Source organism: Nyctibius grandis, chromosome Z (assembly GCF_013368605.1).
Source record: "Nyctibius grandis isolate bNycGra1 chromosome Z, bNycGra1.pri, whole genome shotgun sequence".
Classification (NCBI taxonomy): Eukaryota; Metazoa; Chordata; class Aves; order Nyctibiiformes; family Nyctibiidae; genus Nyctibius; species Nyctibius grandis.
The window spans coordinates 43,852,129-43,871,046 of record NC_090695.1 but is presented as its reverse complement, the minus strand read 5'-3'; the positions used below and the strand labels follow the sequence as shown (position 1 = coordinate 43,871,046).

The window sequence follows — 18,918 nt, the reverse complement described above, 5'->3', positions numbered from 1 at the left end:
GGAAAGAGACCTGGGGGTGCTGATCAACAGCTGGTTAAACATGAGACAGCAGTGTGCCCAGGTGGCCAAGAAGGCCAATGGCATCCTGGCCTCTAGTAGGAATAGTGTAGCCAGCGGGTCTAGGGAAGTGATCGTCCCTCTGTACTCGGCACTGGTGAGGCCGCACCTTGAATACTGTGTCCGGTTCTGGGCCCCACACTTCAAGAAAGATGTTGAGGTGTTGGAGCAAGTCCAGAGGAGGGTGACCAAGCTGGTGAAGGGTCTGGAGGGTCTGATCTATGAGGAACGGCTGAGGGAGCTGGGGTTGTTTAGCCTGGAGAGGAGGAGGCTCTGAGGTGACCTTATTGCTGTCTACAACTACCTGAAGGGAGGTTGTAGTGGAGTGGGAGTTGGCCTCTTCTCCCAGGCAACTAGCAATAGGACAAGAGGACACAGCCTCAAGCTTCGCCAGGGGAGGTTCAGGTTAGACATTAGGAAGCATTCCTTCTCAGAAAGGGTCATTAGGCATTGGAACGGGCTGTCCAGGGAGGTGGTGGAGTCACCATCTCTGGACGTGTTTAAGAAAAGACTGGACATGGCACTTAGTGCCATGGTCTAGTTGGCATGGTGGTGTCAGGGCAATGGTTGGACTTGATGATCCCAGAGGTCTCTTCCAACCTGATTGATTCTGATTCTGTGAAAGAATACAAGTTTACTTTCATCCTTATCTGTTTATCTTGCCACGATTTTGCTATTTCTCACATTTAACAGAAGAGTTCAAGAGATTCTTTTCTTAACCTTACTTGCTTTTTTTGGGACGTGTGCTGAACAGTTTACAGGCAATGATGCCTACTGAATAGGCACAACTTTTAGGGATGCCATTATTATGAAAAGACAAACATCTAAAACTGAAGAGCAACAGAACCAGGATACACATGAAAGCATAACATAGCAACTTTCCAAAGCTGGGATGTTACCAAATCCAGATGACAGACTTTTAGGCGCTCACTGCATTATTGTCAGTAGAAGAAGACAGTCCTCACATTAAAACACATCATGCCACAGAACTCTCTACAGTGGCCCAGTTGCTCCTATTCATTATTGTTCTTGTTGGGTACAGCTCAAACCACAATGTCAAGATAGAGGCATACTGTTAAAAAACAACTGAATCTGGCATCTTTTCATAATGGCAATTCCAACAGTAATAACTAAAAACGTTATACCACGTGTAATTTTAGAAAGCATTACCTGCAGAGTGCTGTGAAGTACTATGCATATCACTACAATGGCTAGTCGTATCTTTCGGTTCTGGTAAAGATGTTGATGCACCAGAGCTTCCACCTATATTTTCATTTAGTGTCCTCAGTATTGTGGTAATATCTTCTTGACTGAGAATAAGCTTAAAAAAAAAGATTGTTACTAAACTCAGACCAACTCGGTTCATGAAAATTTTGGTAACCAAAATCTAAGTTTACAAATAAACAGATAAAACACATTAATCTCATCCAAGTGTCTGTTTAGGAAACTAAAGAACGAAGTAAAATTTTTTTCTCAAATCCACACAACCCCTTCTAGTAACTTCTAGAAATCAGAAGTCATTCACATGTTATTTTGGTTTTGTCCACAAACTTTCTTTACACAGTTACAATTTAGAAATTGAATGTTAGAATCATACACGTATAGTTTGACTTAATAGTTGCCAAAAATTGTTATCTGAATTTAGTCACAAGGTACTTTACAGTAATGGTTACTAGTTCTATTTCAAAACTTGGCAAATTGGTTTTCGTCATACAGCTGACAAGCTTTATATTTTTTGATGTTAAATTTGAACGAGCATGGGCACTAATTCATACTCAGGCTTGTCACAGGTATGAATTTAGCAGGTGATCATGCTACTAATGAACAGACCAATAAGCCCCAACTTTTTCCAGTCCTTCTGTGAAAGATAGTAACTGACAGGTAAAAGGCAGCTATAACGGCATACCCATTTCTAACTAGCAACAGTAATATATAGTACAAAGTCTGCCTGCAGTATCACAGATGAAATACTGAGTTTAGATTACAACAGAACGTGATTCACTTCCTTTTTCCCTGTGAAACAACAAAATCCACTCTGCATTTATGTCTTGAAATCGAACAATACATAAGGAACTTGGACTTTTATGGACAGAAAAAAATGAATTTGTTTTCCATGAATATTTTGACAGCTGCTTTTAGAAATGAGTGCTTACATTCATGGGCTTGAGTCGGCCAGATATTTCAATATCAGGAACTTCATTATACCAAGCAGCAGCTAAATTTCTTTCAACAGCTACTTCCAGATTGAGCGGCTGCAGCAACTGTACTTCAGTTTGTAATGAACCCTGCTCATAGCATGATCTGTGAACAGAAACAAAATACTCTCAGCTTGACATACTTCACTTACAGATTCTAACAAACACATTTCTGTCTTTTCATCATCTTTTTGAGTAGTACTGTAAAAGAGTCTTCATACTCCCAGTATTCTCTAGTTAAAGCCTTACTTCACCAACTAGACATCTTTTCTTGGCAGGGAGGAGACACATCAGGCATATACCAGGCACGCAACATACTAACTTCTCACAAATTAGGACCTCTTATCTGCTCTCCACTGGACAGCAGTTCCTTCTTTCTTCAATACTCTTCAACTGTATTTGAAAATCCCCTTCCCTTCCCTCTCCCCCCACAATCTCCTGCACCAAGGCCCATTTTCAAACACTTCTTTATGGCTGTCTGACTTGATATCTTTCCTGCTATGTATAGCTTAAAAACCCCACCAAAACAGCCACTTACAAAGGGGTATAACCTGTCCCAAAGTACTGCATGATGCATAAGTCTATTATTCTACACAATATTCCCTAAAAAAAACCATTTGCTTCTATTAAAAGATGTGTAGATTGCTATTTCTCCTAAACCATGCATTTTAATTGCTTTTACAAAATCTTTATTAATTTGCTGTTATATTTCAAGATAAGAGTGTATGCGTCAACCACCAACCATTTACTAATTATTTTGTTAACAACTTCTCAAAGCTCTCCAATTGAAGTATCCCAAAAGGACTACATGAATTTAAAAAAATCTTGACACTACATTACCTGTATAACTTTAGTTCACTCAATTTCACTGTCATAGAGTCAACAACAGGTGGGAGATTATACCGTGTTTTTGTTTTAGCAATAAAGAATTGGTTCTTCACAGTGATTAGACCAAGATCAGCCACTAGGACATTTGCAGACATTGCTGACTGTGGAACTATCACAACAGGTGCTTTAATATTGATATCTAGTGCCAAACGGGAACTACGCTCCGCTAGCTCTTTTACACCTGTAGCTGCTTTCTCTGCTGCTTGAACAGTTGCCTCAGTAAGAGCTTCCTTGGCGTCTTGAAAGTTATTTATGAAAGCCTAGGAAAAAAATATAGATCTTGATAATTTTGTTAAGAATTACACTACATAAAAACACTAAGAATCATAGTTTCTTAAACAGCAAACCATGTAAGACACTATTTTTGCTACACACTTTTTCTGAATTCTTTAACAGGATAATCTCCTCCCAAAATATGATAAAGTATGCATACATATAAAAAGAAATTTCCACACTAAATATCTGGCAAATCAGATGGTAACAGCAATGACCTTGTAACATGACTTGTATGAATTATTTTTTATTTACTCATATGGAGAGTAAAACAGATTTACTTAGCAGAATTTATGGGAAAGGCATTAATTTTCTTGGTTTATTACTTATATTTCAGTGTTATAAACAATGTGTGTGTATATCTAAAAGCTATCAAGTCATTTAAAGAAAAGAATTCTTAACAATAATAGCAAATATTGTTGCTTAGCCACCCACTTCACAATAACAAACATGGAGAAGAAACCAACCACCCAACACTACAACTATAGTCCAACCACCAATCCCAGTGAAGTTTTTACAATGTATATAAGAATTTTGTATATATACAATGTATATAAGAATCACACAAACAGGCACCACCCCATATAGGATGCTTTATCATTTTCTAGCTCTGACAATGTTATCTGAATGCTAAGGAACAGTATCTCAAAAATTTAACTTACCAAAATAGATGAAACAAACTTGTTGACAAAAACTACTTGAATACACCCAACAGTTAGGTAAATACGATTGTCAACAACATCCATATTTGTATATGCAATGCCATCTGTAGCATTCATATATGATATCATTCTAAAGTTGAAGACTTCTTTTCCTGTGATGTAAAGAGCCTTAGGAAGAAAAAAAAAAAAAAAAAAGAAAAAAGAGTATCTCTACTGTAAAAACTTATGCTGGAGAAACTGAATTCCAAAATAAAATGTAGTACCTCACACTTTAAGACATTTTTACTTCAAATATTTCAACAATAAATGAAAAAAAAAAACCTGAAATAGGTGAGAGTATTCAGTTGGAATCTCAGTTTGAATAACTCTGTCCATTAAAGTCAACAAAATAAGGAGTGTAACAAGCAGCTGGGCATCACAGTTGCACAAAACCAACGTCGGCCTAACAATCACTGCTCGTGGGACGAAATCATTCTGCCTATAGAGAATAATGCTCCCAGCAAATACATAAAACATTATTTAAAAAAAAATTCACAGTTAAAGAGTAGTCTACAAAGTAAGTTCAATTAGCATCTATATTCCATTCAGAAATCAATGATACAGGCAAATACATACCTTTTTATACAATGCTGTCTCATCAGAATCCACAATAATGATGTTCTTTAATTTTGCAGTCACTTCTGTTGCTGCTTTCTTCATGATCACTTGGCTATCCAGACCTTAAAAAAAAAAAGACATACAAAATGTAGAGACTATTCTGGTTATGAAGTTTTGTGCCTTTGTGATTAAAGTTTTCTTCCTACCTTCAATGTGAATTTCAGCTATTCTATGTTTTTTCTCTCTAATGAAGATACGTAAACAGGATAAATCCGCACAGATATTGAGGTCAATAACATCTTCATACTTTGATTTTTTTGATGCTGTGGGAAATACAAAATAATAAGAATTACAGTTCTTCAAGGAGGAGATGTAATATTTTAGTATCCCTTCCCCAAAGCCTAGTTTGCATAAAGCCTGCACTGCTGGCAAAATGCAGTGCACTCATACTAGCAAGTATGACACAAAGGAATTGTCTATACAGGATTGCATATACAGGAGTCCTCATGTGCTTCACAAACTGGGGTAATCAATATCAGTATTTTATTAACTGCAAGAAACACATTTAATCTACACAGCACAATGCAAAATTAGAGATAGGTTATGCAGGAAATAGTGTTACCATTTTACCATCAAATAGTGGTAACATGATAGCTACCATAATACACTATCTGGTCTGTTGATTAGTCATCTGCAATCAATGGTCTTGTTTACATATGGCAGGTGACTTTTTATTAAGTCTCCACAACCTATATGTTCTAAACTCAAGTTTTAAATATGAAAATACCATTAATATAACTAGACACCGAAGAGAAGGGAGAGTGAGCATCCTTAAAAATTAGTATGGTCAACCTTAAGACCTGCAAAAGATACAAGTACAAATACAGCACTTTTCAGAACAGAAGTGTCCAAATCTTTAGTCCATTTTTGGTTTTCCCAAAACTGAATAAGAGTAAAAATATTCTAGTTCATGTTAACAGAAATAATCTCTGTTCACTTTGAGTAGACACAACTGATGCCACACAACACTATCTGTAGGTACAGTGCTAAATACAGAAGTCAACAGATAAGAGACTCAATCAATAACTTAGTCCATTTCTTCTGAAAGTCAAATCTGAAGTAATGTTATACACTACTTCAAATGACAAAGGGAAATACCATATCTTGTATTCAGGGACTTTGAGTCCTAAGTGGTAAATTCTTACAGGTATCTATACACAAAGCTAAAAGCAACAAAATTAAAAGTAATAAACATTCAACCCATTTTCCCATAACCTAGCTTTTCAGATGAGATATTACCTTTAAGTGTGGTGTGAGTATGTCAAGGCTTTCTCAACCCTTACAATCAAGCTATGGTTCTGTAAGTACATCAGCTTCAGTCACATGATTTTAGGTTGTAACAAGAGACAAACCACAGCAAATTAACAAATAACTACCTTCAAAGTTTAGTTTGCACAGTTGTACAGGACTTGGGGAGAAGAAGGGAGGAGAATCACCTATGAAAGCTTTTCAGCTGTGTAAAGGCTAAACTGTCGCATGTGAATACATAAGACACTAATTTAATCCTTTGCCTCCAAGAATTCTATAGGATGCCAAACATTTCAGTGTTTGCCTGCATACCAAAATAGTTCAAAGCTAGACAAGTGCTGAATCTTCTGTCCACAGCTCTCAGTAAGCCACAGAACCCTTTAAGTTCACAGACTATCATAGGTACACAAATGGTATTTCATCTAGTGTCCAAGCATGTCCCGGTATAACTGAAATCGAAACCACCACCATGAATGAGAACAATCTCACATAGAAAAAATAATTTTAAAAAATACAGTTAAATGGAAGAATTTTTTTTCACAGAGCAATTATTCCATCTGTTACTTCTCAGTTCTATTATGCAATGGATACATGCATATAGATAAACTACAAAACACCTAGAAAGAAGCAGCTGAGGAACTAAACTTCTTAACAATCTGATGGAATAATAATAAATTATCAGCTGAAAGACAATGGCTTTGTGACATATACTCTTCCCATATTTCATCCCAACTGATCTCATTATTCCTAAGGCAAATAACTCTCTTTCATCTTCCTCCATCTGCCCCCCAAAAAGGGAGGCTACAAACTCACTTTCTCTCATTTTGTTAATAACCTGTTTGGCTCCAGACATGACAATTAACTTTCAATGCTTAAAAAATTAACATAACTGATTTAATTTAAGTACATATAGCAAAGAAATACTCAAATCCCGATAAGAGCTGTGCACCCAAAAGCTTGAATTTTTTTTTCCTAACACAGATACCATTTCTGTCTCAAGTTCTTCAAACAACACAATCAGGCTTCTAGTTCACCAACCTTCAAATAATAAAATCATCAACTCTCAGCAACACCGTGAATTAATCACTGAATATGAGTATACACTAGACTTACGAACATACTTCTGTTTGTCAAAACAGAAATATGTTTGCAAAGGCAGCACAAATTAACATTCTCTGTGGGGTTTCTACGAGACAATGGTCACGTACTGAACGAGCCATGTCCAAGGGGGTGGTAGTAGGTGGTGATGAACTAACCAATCATAACAACGAGCAAGGACCTTGGCTACTGAGACAAGCGAGATATGTAGAAGTCGAAACAAGATTGAAACAAGAAGAATGTCATGACAGCATAGTATGGCCTGTTAGCATAAACCAATCAGAACTAATATAGAGGCGCGTGGACAAAGCATGCTCACCAATCATATTAGTACATGTAAGGTATGTTAACCAATTAGGATTAAGACGACACGCACACGGAGCGTGCACGATAGTGAAATAGTATAAATGTACCCTCAGATACGCAAATAAAGGAGATTTGCTTAACGACCATATTGGTCTGTGTGCATTTACTCCGTGCCCTCTCGTGGACTGTGTGGTGGGACTCTGCAATGACAAGTGGCGCCCGAACAGGGACTTTACCCCGGACCAGGGGCCTTCGGCCGGAGACTGCGGAGAAGCAGCGGACAACGGCACGAAAGGAAAGGGACGAGAGGAAGCCAGCTGTAGAGTGCTGCCCCGGCACTGGATTTTCGCACCGGCAGGAATGGATGCGGTAAGCCCAAGATTTATCGCTAGCGGAGGAAAAACCTGGGTAGGGCTGCCCAGGCAGCTGGGGAGGAGACGGGGGCTACCCTGACTAAGACAGAAGAGGCAGTGGTGAAACTCCTCCAACATATTCTCTCTACGAGAGGAATTAAATACGATGAAACTGTATTGAAGCAGTTACTGTTCTGGGCAAAGGCTAAAGGACTTTTTGAGACTTTTAATGATGTTTTTGAAGTGACCTTACGGGAGAAGATTGGTGAGTCTCTCTGGGATGCGGTAGCTAGTGGTGATAAGGACGCAGTAAAATTGTCAACTACATGGAAATTAGTAAGTGAGGCGTTAAAAGAAATGAAAGCAGAGAGAGAAGTTACACACACAGCTTTTATGGCTCTAGGACCGCAGGCATCAGCTTTTATGGCTCTAGGACCGCAGGCATCAGCTTTTATGGCTCTAGGACCGCAGGCATCTGCTACTACGACTCCCTCGCCTGCTGCTACTCCCTCAGTGCCTGTTGCTACTTCGCCTGCTACTCCCTCGCTGTTTACAGGACAGATAGCTCCAAGGGCCCCAGTAGCAATGCCAGTTGCAGCTCCTTTACCGTCACGGGTACAGACGGCTCTGACACAAGCTGAGGAGCGAAAAGCAAGTCCAGACTCTGCAAACAATGACAAAGAGAGCCGGCCAAAATCCCCTCCTCTCATTGAACTTTCTATGGATGAGGTTAAACAGGACAGCAAGAAGGAGAATGAATCTGCTCTGTATCCACCTTTACCGGATTCGCCATTTCCAGAGACGCCGAAGCCAGTAGTTCTGCAGTCGCATGGATTGAAAGAGAAAGGATCGTTACCACCTCAAAAGGCTGCAAAAGATGGACGTGAACTTGACATGGCAGAGCTTGGTAGACGACTGGAAGAATTAAAACAGGAATTGCAGCGCCGTCCAACCAACACACCGGAACACGTGACTATGTCTCCCCTAAACCCTCCTCCGTATTCGGGACAAGTATTAGGGCCACCCCAACCACCTCAACCTCCTTTACAACTACCTCAACAATCTCAACTACCTCAATTCCCTATTCCACCTTTAGATCAGGGATGGGGGGGTGGTTTGCATCCATCTGGTAATGTGGGAGAGGGAAGGTGTCCGTTTGCGTGTATGGGGGAAGAGGGAGAAGGGAGGGGAGGAGTGCAATGGAAAGGGATCATTCAGGATGTGTTATTAGAAGGAGTTATACTTCCACAGGCATATCCTGTGCATGTAGGTGCGGGTCCTGAACGAAGAAATGTTTGGCAACCATTAGATTGGAAAGTTATCAAAGAGGCGCGTCAGTCTATACAGTCAAATGGCTTGAGCTCTCAATATACACAGGCTTTACTTAAACATATTTTTACAACTAACCTTCTTACGGCAAATGATATTCGGCAATTAATGTCTATGTTGTTGTCTCCTTCTCAAATGTTGCATTTTCTTAATGCCTAGACTAGTGCTTGTCATAAAATAGCTAATACACCTAGGGCTCGAGATGATCCTCTTTTTAATATTATAGCACAAATGCTGTTAGGAGAAGGTCCTTTTGCTACTGCAAATTGGCAAGCGCAATTTAATGTTGAGGCATTAGCAGCAGCTCAAGATGGAGCATTTCAAGCGTTAATGTCGGTTCCTAGTGAAGGTGTTCAACAAGCGTATACCAGAGTTTTTCAAGGAGCAGGAGAGTCATATGGTAAATTTACAGATCGTCTGTATGCAGCATTGCAAAGTACACCTGATTTAGATGAAAGAACTAGAGACAAATTAATGGATGTTCTTGCTTATGATAATGCAAATGAGAAAACTAGAAAGGCATTGGCACATTTACCGAGAGGTGCAGATGTTGCAGCTATGCTGGAAGCAGTGGAAAGAATGTTAGGTATAGAACAGGCTCAGGTTATGGCTGCTGTAGTTGAAGCAACAGTGAAACCTTTGTTGGGTGCAGGAGCAAGGGCTAAGGAAAAGTGCTTTAAATGTGGAAAGATGGGACATTTTAAAAGAGATTGTAGACAGGGATCTAGAAAGTGGTGTACTAACTACAAAAGGTCAAATTACAATACAACAGAGTGTAAGCGAGTGCAGGGAAACTTCCAGCCGAGTGCGCCACGCCCGCGCGCACAGACAGCAAGTCAGGGTGCTTGGACCGCCACTCTGCGGCTACAAGAAGAAGTGCCGGAGTGGATGTGGAAACAAAATTAGACATATACTTAACAGACAAACAAGTAACGGTGGTGGAAACTAACATGAAAGGACCTTTAGGACATGGTTTAAGTGCGTTACTTCTTGGACGATCATCTATTTCTAAACAAGGAATAATTGTACTACCAGGGGTTATTGATGCAGATTATACAGGTCAAATATGTGCTATGGTATACACCTTATCCCTGCCTGTATTTATTCCAAAGGGTCAAAAGATTGCTCAGTTAGTTCCCTTTAAGGGCTGTGTTCCGAACGCGGAAGACAAAGACAGGGGGGAGGGTTGTTTCGGATCAACTGGATAGGCATTGATTAATCTTGCTATTGACATCACGAGAAACCAACCGTGTGAAAGAGTAACATTAAGGAATCAGCACGGGGAAGAAAAACAGATCTCTGTGCTAATTGATACAGGCGCTGATGTTACAATTATTGCACAACAACACTGGTCACACACTTGGGCTGTACAAGCGGCTCCAGTAGCAATAGCTGGAGTTGGGGGTTGTACTTTACCAATGATGAGTCAGCAACCGGTACAGCTACAATTTACAGATGGAGTCTGTGTAAATGTTAGACCCTATGTTATGAGGGTGCCAATATCTCTTGTGGGACGGGATGTGTTAACACAATTGGGTGCAAAATTGGTAACGCCTTTTTAGGAGCGGTCACTGAAAAAGGGCCTGTCCTACCTTTAAAATGGAAAATGGAAACACCAGTATGGGTGGATCAGTGGCCGCTTAGATCAGACAGGCTGGAACAGACTGAACTGTTAGTCCAAGAACAGCTAGAAGCAGGACATATCAGACCATCCACAAGTCCTTACAATACTCCAATTTTCACTATTCCGAAAAAATCAGGCAAATGGCGATTGCTTCATGATTTGCGGGCCATAAATGATATTATGGAAGAAATGGGAGCATTACAGCCTGGACTACCTACTCCTACCATGATTCCAGAAGGTTGGCAAATTTTAGTAATTGATTTAAAAGATTGTTTTTTCACAATATTTTTACATGAAAATGATTGTGCCAAATTTGCATTCACTGTTCCGAGTATTAACAAGCAGGAACCTGCTAAAAGGTATGAATGGGTAGTCTTACCTCAAGGTATGAAAAATTCTCCTACATTGTGTCAATTATATGTTGCATGGGCTTTACAACCTTTTCACCAAAAGTTTCCTAACCTTTTTATTTATCATTATATGGATGATATTCTGATTGCTGGTCAGGATTTGAAGGTGGAATTCGTGTTACCAATGTTAGAAAAAGTGCTAGAACAACGGGGACTGAAAATTGCCCCGGAAAAAATACAAAGATCAGAGCCTTGGAAATACCTAGGCTGGGAGGTAACTAAACAATACGACCTCAAAAAATCACTCTAAAAGTGGATATATCAACATTGGCTGATGCTCAGAAATTGTTAGGAGAATTGCAGTGGGTTCATAATACCTCCGGTATTACAAATGATGATATTGCACCATTAATGCCATTGCTGGGACAAAACCCTGATGTCACTGTGAGCCGTACTCTCACAGCAGATCAACAAACAGCTATAGACAAAATTGCACACAAGGTGGCAACACAGGACATGGCTCGCATTACTGAAAATGAGCCACTCTCAGCAATTATAGCAAACGCATCACTGGAAAACAAACACTTGAAAGCTTTAATAGTTCAATTAAATCCAATTGTTAAAATCATAGAATGGGTTTTTCCACCTTTTCATCCTAAAACAACAATCTGTACCAGAGTGGAAGCAATAGCACAACTGATTGTTAAAGTGCGTAAAAGAATTACAGAAATTAATGGCCTGGATCCAGATTCTCTCTATTTACCTATCAAGAAGGAATATCTACAGTGGTTAACAAATCAGTCAACCATTTTTCAAATGGCTTTACAGGACTTTACTGGACAATTGTTGGTACATTTACCAAAAGATAAAAAGCTACAGTTTATTTGCAAACAGGATTGGGAAGAACAACCTATCAGATCAGAGATACCTGTGTCTGGACTAACTGTTTTTACTGATGCAGGAAAACGGTCACACTCAGCAGTTATTACCTGGCAAGAGGATGGACAATGGACACACTGCAAATTCTCAGGACAGTCTGAGGACTCATTGCAGACTTGAACTTTTTGCAATATACCAGGTTTTTGTAAAATGGAAGGATTCACCTGTAAATATTGTAACAGATTCTCTTTATGCCGCAGGCATTGTAAATCGAATTGAAAGAGCTTTTATACGTCCAGTGAAAAATATGCAACTTCACACCATTTTGCTACAGTTGCATCAAGCAATAAACCTCAGAGTGGTATCTTATTTTGTCACTCACATTTGTAGTCATCAATTTGATCAAGGCTTGAGCACTGGCAATAATAAAGCAGACACACTTGTGTCCTATACACAAATCTCACCAAATTTATTTGAACAAGCTCGCCTATCTCATCAATTCTTTCATCAATCAGCGAAAATGTTAGTGAAACAATTTCAGCTTACCATGGCACAAGCACGCGAATTGGTCAGTGCTTGTCCTAATTGTCAGAAAATTGGCATGGGAATTGGAATAGGAGTTAATCCTCGAGGCTTGAGTGCATTGCAACTTTGGCAAATGGATGTTACTCACATTGCAGAATTTGGAAGGCTCAAATATGTTCATGTATCTGTTGACACGTTTTCACATGTAATATGGGCTACAGCGCAAACTGGGGAAGCAGGTCGTCATGTCAAATGACATTTACTTGCTTGCTTTGCGAGTCTTGGGGTTCCACAACAGATTAAGACTGATAATGGACCAGCATACTGTTCACAGATTTTTCGTCAATTTTGTCAACTATGGGGTATTACACATGTCACTGGGATTCCTCATTTGCCTACAGGTCAGGCGATTGTGGAACGTGCTCATGGTACACTGAAACAGCTTCTGCAAAAACAAAAAGGGGGATTTGTGGGGTTTCTACGAGACAATGGTCACATACTGAACGAGCCATGTCCAAGGGGGTGGTAGTAGGTGGTGATGAACCGACCAGTCATAACAACGAGCAAGGACCTTGGCTACTGAGACAAGCGAGATATGTAGAAGTCGAAACAAGATTGAAACAAGAAGAATGTCATGACAGCATAGTATGGCCTGTTAGCATAAACCAATCAGAACTAATATAGAGGCGCGTGGACAAAGCATGCTCACCAATCATATTAGTACATGTAAGGTATGTTAACCAATTAGGATTAAGACAACACGCACACGGAGCGTGCACGATAGTGAAATAGTATAAATGTACCCTCAGATACGCAAATAAAGGAGATTTGCTTAACGACCATATTGGTCTGTGTGCATTTACTCCGTGCCCTCTCGTGGACTGTGTCGTGGGACTCTGCTACGACAATTCTCAATAAAACCTCACCAAATACTGCAAATGTGATACTTGGGGTTTAAAGATACCAAACTAGTACTGAAGTTTAACTCAAAATGCTTGTAAGAACTAACATCAGTGAATGAAGGCAGCCTCAGAAAGATCCCATCAGTGTACCAGCAGGTTGGCTAGATCAGTCACATGAGGGAACTACTGAAATCAGTAACGCAGAGCAAGTATTACAACACTTCAATTAGAATCATCTTGACAATTATCCTCTACTATAGTTTGTGTGTGTGTGTTTTCTTTTTTGTTTTACTAACTAGCTGGACCCTCAGTGTTTTATGATTAACTGCAACAATTGCAAAGATCTCAGAGAAGTCCTTCTCAGAAGCAGAAATGAACGTCATTGGCATAATGTTGAGCATTTAATAGAAGCATTCGTTTCAAAGTAGCTCCCAGACACAAGATCGAAAAATTGAGGTGATATGTTTTTTTGCACTTGCTCAACACTATCAACAACTCAGATCTGCCGAATTCTTGGTCAGAGCATGACAAAACTGCACAGCAAGCAAGTTATTCACAAGAGACTGATGTTCCTCAGATATAAGGTAATAAAATAACTGTAAGGCAATCAAAAATCTAAATTCATCCCAAGGGAAAAAAAAAGAAACAAAAAAGGACAATTTATGGGGTTTTTTTGTATATACTCAATGCCTTAAATACACAGCAAAGGTCTATCTTGACCAATATGTCAGAAAACTGCACATGGAAAGAGATAAGATTAACCTCATTAGAGCAAAATAATTCCTTCAGACCAATATGGCTGGATAACTGACTGGCCTGCACCCCTTTCAGGATGTAACAATGCTAATACTTTTGCAGGCCAAGGAAAACTAGGAACCCTAAATTCACACATAGGAACCAGACACCTCCAGAGTACCAGCGACCTTTGATAAACATGAGCAGGCTCACCAGTTTTCTCTCAAAATGCAGGAATTCATATTCTACCTATGTGTCCCTAAAAACACAGTAATTGATATTAATGAATGTTATTACCAGCTTCTTATAACAAAAGATTGAAAATGTTCAAGCCATCTTCCACCTTGCAAGTACTTCCTATTTATTACACTTCAAGGTAAATTCAAGTTCACATGCCAGTTCATAAACCCAAAGCAGTAATTCCAACATATTATTCCTACAAAACTGATGCCAAACAATTTAGCCAATTAGCAAATCAGTAGATCACTAGTAACCAAAACTCTCCAGGAGCTTATGAAACGTAATAGTGCATATTTTGTAGTAATGTCTACAGCCAATGTCTACAGATCAATAAATTGATAAATGAGTACCTATCTGCAGGTTGCAAATCTAAACCAACAGAAATATTTTTGATGATGGGAAGAAACATTATGCACAAAGTCATTTCACTGGAGTTAGAGAAAAACAGTAATTATACTATTATTTGGAAAGCACGGAAGTGTCTAGAATATATTTTATACATTTATCACAGAAAGTTTCCACCGTCATGCTATATTTTCTAACTCATAAAATTTTTTTTATTTCCTTACTTTTTATAAACACCTTTTTCACATAAATGTTGTAATGCAAAAATACTTTTCTCATTATATGGGACAACACCATTAGGAATATAATCACTGCCAGTAAGCTACTATTCAATGCAGATTATCGTAACTAAATGAATTTGAACACACATCTTCAAAAAATATGCTTAGTATTTCTACCTCAGGAAAAGTCAACACTGCAGCATCTACCTTGCCTCATTAATTATACAGTTATTCCTTACCTACACACTTCCAGCCAGGGAATAATAGTATACCCTTGCTATTCCCTAGTACTCTGATGGCTAACATTCTTATGACCGCTGAAATTAAAAAAGACTGAAGTGGATAAGCAAATATACACTGAACAAAATTTCTCATTTCAGAAGACATCGACAGGCTTACAAAAATTGAAAATATGTCTATCTCCTTCCTTGCTTAAATAAGTGAAGAGAGAGGAATGAAAAGAGGGGGGAAAAAAGAGTAAAGAAACTTACTTAATTTCTTCAGAACATCCTTCTTCTCCTCTATTTTTTCATGGACCGGTTCTTCTGCAACTTTAGTTTCTTGTTTGGGTAGAAGATTATTCAGATAGTTCATAGCATTCAGCAGAGCTTCAGTGTGCAAATGAACATCTAGAGATGAAAAGTTCACCTAAAGGAACAAATTATGTTTATCCAACATGCCTCTCTTCCCACAATGAGAAAATTATGTTTAAAAAGATACCATACCTTTATTTTCTGTAGAACATTCTGATAGGCAGTTTTCAGTTCCGGTCCATTAATATCAGCCTATTCCACCAAAAGTGCACATAAAACAAACAAACAAATCAGGAGAAGTTTGCAAATTTCATGAGAGAGAATTTATTCCAAAAACCGCTCAACTTAAGATGTACAAGTTAATCTGTTTAGGGAGCAGACGGATTTTGCACATGACACTCAACATGTTAAGGAATGAATAAGTAAGGAAAAACCTTCAACAATTGCTGAATAATACCGTACTGTTTATAATTGGCTTACAATTCAAAAGCAAAATCTGTTCTTTTCTCACCTTTATGTACTCCAGAGTGAGAAGATCATCTTCTACATTATCCAAAGTAGTAATTATATAAACTGGTTTGTCATTATCATCTTTAAAAAAAACCCAAAAGAATAGAAAAGATTATCTTTTTTTTTAAGAAAAAAAATGGACAGGTTTTCTACATGTCTTTTAATCACCCGTAGACTACAAACTAGGCTACTAGCCGTCATTACTGTTTAATCACAAAACCTCTTCTGTAGACCTAAAATAGTTAGATGTCTGTACTAAAATCATCAGCACTAGAATGTATTTACCAAAGCATTACTAAGAGAATGAGCTCCTGAATTACTTTTCCCTCCCCCTGCCATTTAATTTAGGAAGCAAATCTTCCTCAGTTGACAAAAGAAAGCCCCACAAGCTTTTTGAAGACAAATTCACAGTGTTGTTTGTGAATAATTTTTTGATCAGACTCTAAATACTTACCCATATATTCTGGGCACAGCAGACTAACTTCGCGAAGGAAAGCATTTGCAGTCATGTCAAATGTTCTTAATTTGAGTTCAGTGCCTAACCCTGCAATATCAAGCTGCAGCACAGGTGTCTCAGTATTACCAGTAAGACGGCACAATTTAATTAAGACCTAAAAAAAACCCAAACAAACAAAAAGACCCAGAAAAAAACAGAAAAAAAAAGGTATGGGATTATCCTCTTCATTTTTGTATAGGATTATATATTTACATACATTTTACCAGTTAATGTGTATTGACCATTTAATGTTATACAGCAAATGTCCTGGAAAAAAAACCCAACAGTTCAACAAGCAAAATTGCTAGAATACTGCTTGCTGCTATTTTAACAAAAACTTCAAACATGCACACATGCAATACCAAAGTTACACTTTCATGAACTAATTTGTTTTTAGAAACAATTCTGTAAAGCATTTAGTAATGTTCAACCCAGTCAAAACTAGATTTTCTGTCAGCATAAAGTTTACTCTTTCACTAGAATTTCTTTGAACTCTCTTGGTAAGAAGTATGTTCTCAAGCTGAGTATCAGGCGAGAGGATTTCCTACTTTTTCACCCATGCATGACAAAGATGTTCTTAAATAATACCTAGCTGAGCTGTTGTTATTTGTCTTTCACAACCAAAACAAAAGAGAGATATGTACTCTTCCTTTCCACATAATGCTCTCTCTACAAACAGGGAAAAATCAAAACCAAACCCAGTAAGACATTTTAAACTATAAAGCCAACAGAGAGAAGCTGATTCTTAATAGATTCTCAATTGTATTTTTTTCTTATAGATTGTAAGATACTTTCCATTAGAGACTAATGTAAAATACAGCATCTATCTTTAGACTAGTAGCTCTTAAACAAGGTCTTACCATGATACAAAAACCAGCACACTTCAATTTTATTTGTTTATGTATTTTCTGTAAGGTGTAGTATGTAACAAGACATGTTGCAAGCTAGTCACGATGTGTTGAAGCCATTCTGTAAGACCTATCCTAAAATGGAATTTGTAAACTTAACTGAATTTGTAAAGTTACACAGTGAGTAGCAGCAATAACACTGTCATAGCCATGATGGTCTAATGATAAAGGTAATGATAGTGGTAAAAGGCTATCGCTTTTGCTAGATCACTGATGCAGTTAGAAACAGTGTCTTGCATTTCGGTAAAATATTCTCTTTCCCCCAGGTCTGAAACAGCAAGAATAACACATAAAACACCTCACAGTGAACATGTTACAGATTTAGGCGCGAGGCCAACAGAGTCTGGGAAAAACTGGAGCAGAAAAATAGGGTGCTTGTTACAAGACAAAACATTAATGAAGTTTTTCCTGTGACCACAGCAGTATATGGAAAATAGGTGTCAGAAGCTACACCTTAAGCCAAAACAAATACACAATGTGATTTTTGAGTGATAAATTAGGAAAAGGAAATTCAGTGATAAAATGAGTTGGGAAATAAAGTGGATAAATCAAAGCATTTCAGTGACAACAAGGATGCAGAAGCACAAATATGACTTGCAAAAAAAACCTGTATAGAATAGTTCCAGCAAGAAACAGGGAATCAATGCTTCTACAGACATAGATTCATGGATCACAAACAGGGAAAAATTGAGATGTGCTTCAGAGAAATAAAATAAAAAAAGTAACTTTACCTCAGCTACTTCAAACCTTAGCTGAAATTCTGTCATATTTTTCAAAGATTCTTGTTTACGTAGTTTTTTTTGCCTTGTACTGCTAGCTCGCTTGACAGAACCAGATGGGGCTTCAAAAAATGGCATGTCTTCTACAGGACTACTTAGAGCATCATAAAATTCTTCTTCTGATTCTAAGGATTAATTCACAACACCATTACATACACATTTTAGACAGTCAATATTTTGCATTACCGTGACCTAGAATTCTTATATCTACATCTATAAAAACTTAAATGTACAAGTATAGGAAGATCACCTAGCTCATAATCAGCAGCCAACAACATCTGTTTCTATAATTATCTCCGCTCCTGACTCCACAACTTTTCACCACACCTACAGCTCCCTCTATCACATCATCGTAAATCAGTTCTCACCCTAATTTTTAAGAATTGAAAGACACTTTCTCTCTACCTTTGGGCACTTGAAGGAACTCATACAAAAAACAGATGAAGATACACAGATATCTATTTCCTATACATACTGAACACACACTGAATTCAAAGAGATAAAGTAGATGTAAAAATTAACTTTGCTGATAATTTTGCTAGTGTTTACAAACCACATATATCATTAACTTGAGAGAAGAGAAAAGTATTGTTCTCTGTTTCTCCAGTTGAGTGTTTTGGAATGACAAAGGTGATTGACACTGAAATAACTAATATATTTGATTACTTTTCAAATATAACTACTAGATGGAAAGTTACAATCTAGCTAAGCTGTCTGAACAGCAAGGCAGTAGTAACCATAACCAGTTTCTCCACAGCCAGTCTTCTGTTTGATCCTGTAGAAGTCGAAATGATGTTTGTTTATA

General features: G+C 38.1%; 1 protein-coding gene across 2 annotated transcripts in view; it reads right to left on the bottom strand.

Moving 5' to 3' along the window:
* The window catches only part of VPS13A (vacuolar protein sorting 13 homolog A), a 133,158-nt gene that overhangs the window by 56,784 nt on the left and 57,456 nt on the right, over window positions 1-18,918 (bottom strand). For both annotated transcript variants that reach the window (XM_068423411.1, XM_068423413.1), the window contains 11 exons: window positions 18,066-18,238; window positions 16,385-16,541; window positions 15,932-16,011; window positions 15,613-15,672; window positions 15,379-15,535; window positions 4,879-4,995; window positions 4,691-4,794; window positions 4,076-4,243; window positions 3,093-3,400; window positions 2,211-2,358; window positions 1,228-1,378 (listed from right to left, as the gene is read on the bottom strand). In XM_068423411.1, coding sequence (XP_068279512.1) covers window positions 1,228-1,378; window positions 2,211-2,358; window positions 3,093-3,400; window positions 4,076-4,243; window positions 4,691-4,794; window positions 4,879-4,995; window positions 15,379-15,535; window positions 15,613-15,672; window positions 15,932-16,011; window positions 16,385-16,541; window positions 18,066-18,238 — 1,623 coding nt within the window. The remainder of the gene's footprint in view (window positions 1-1,227; window positions 1,379-2,210; window positions 2,359-3,092; window positions 3,401-4,075; window positions 4,244-4,690; window positions 4,795-4,878; window positions 4,996-15,378; window positions 15,536-15,612; window positions 15,673-15,931; window positions 16,012-16,384; window positions 16,542-18,065; window positions 18,239-18,918) is intronic.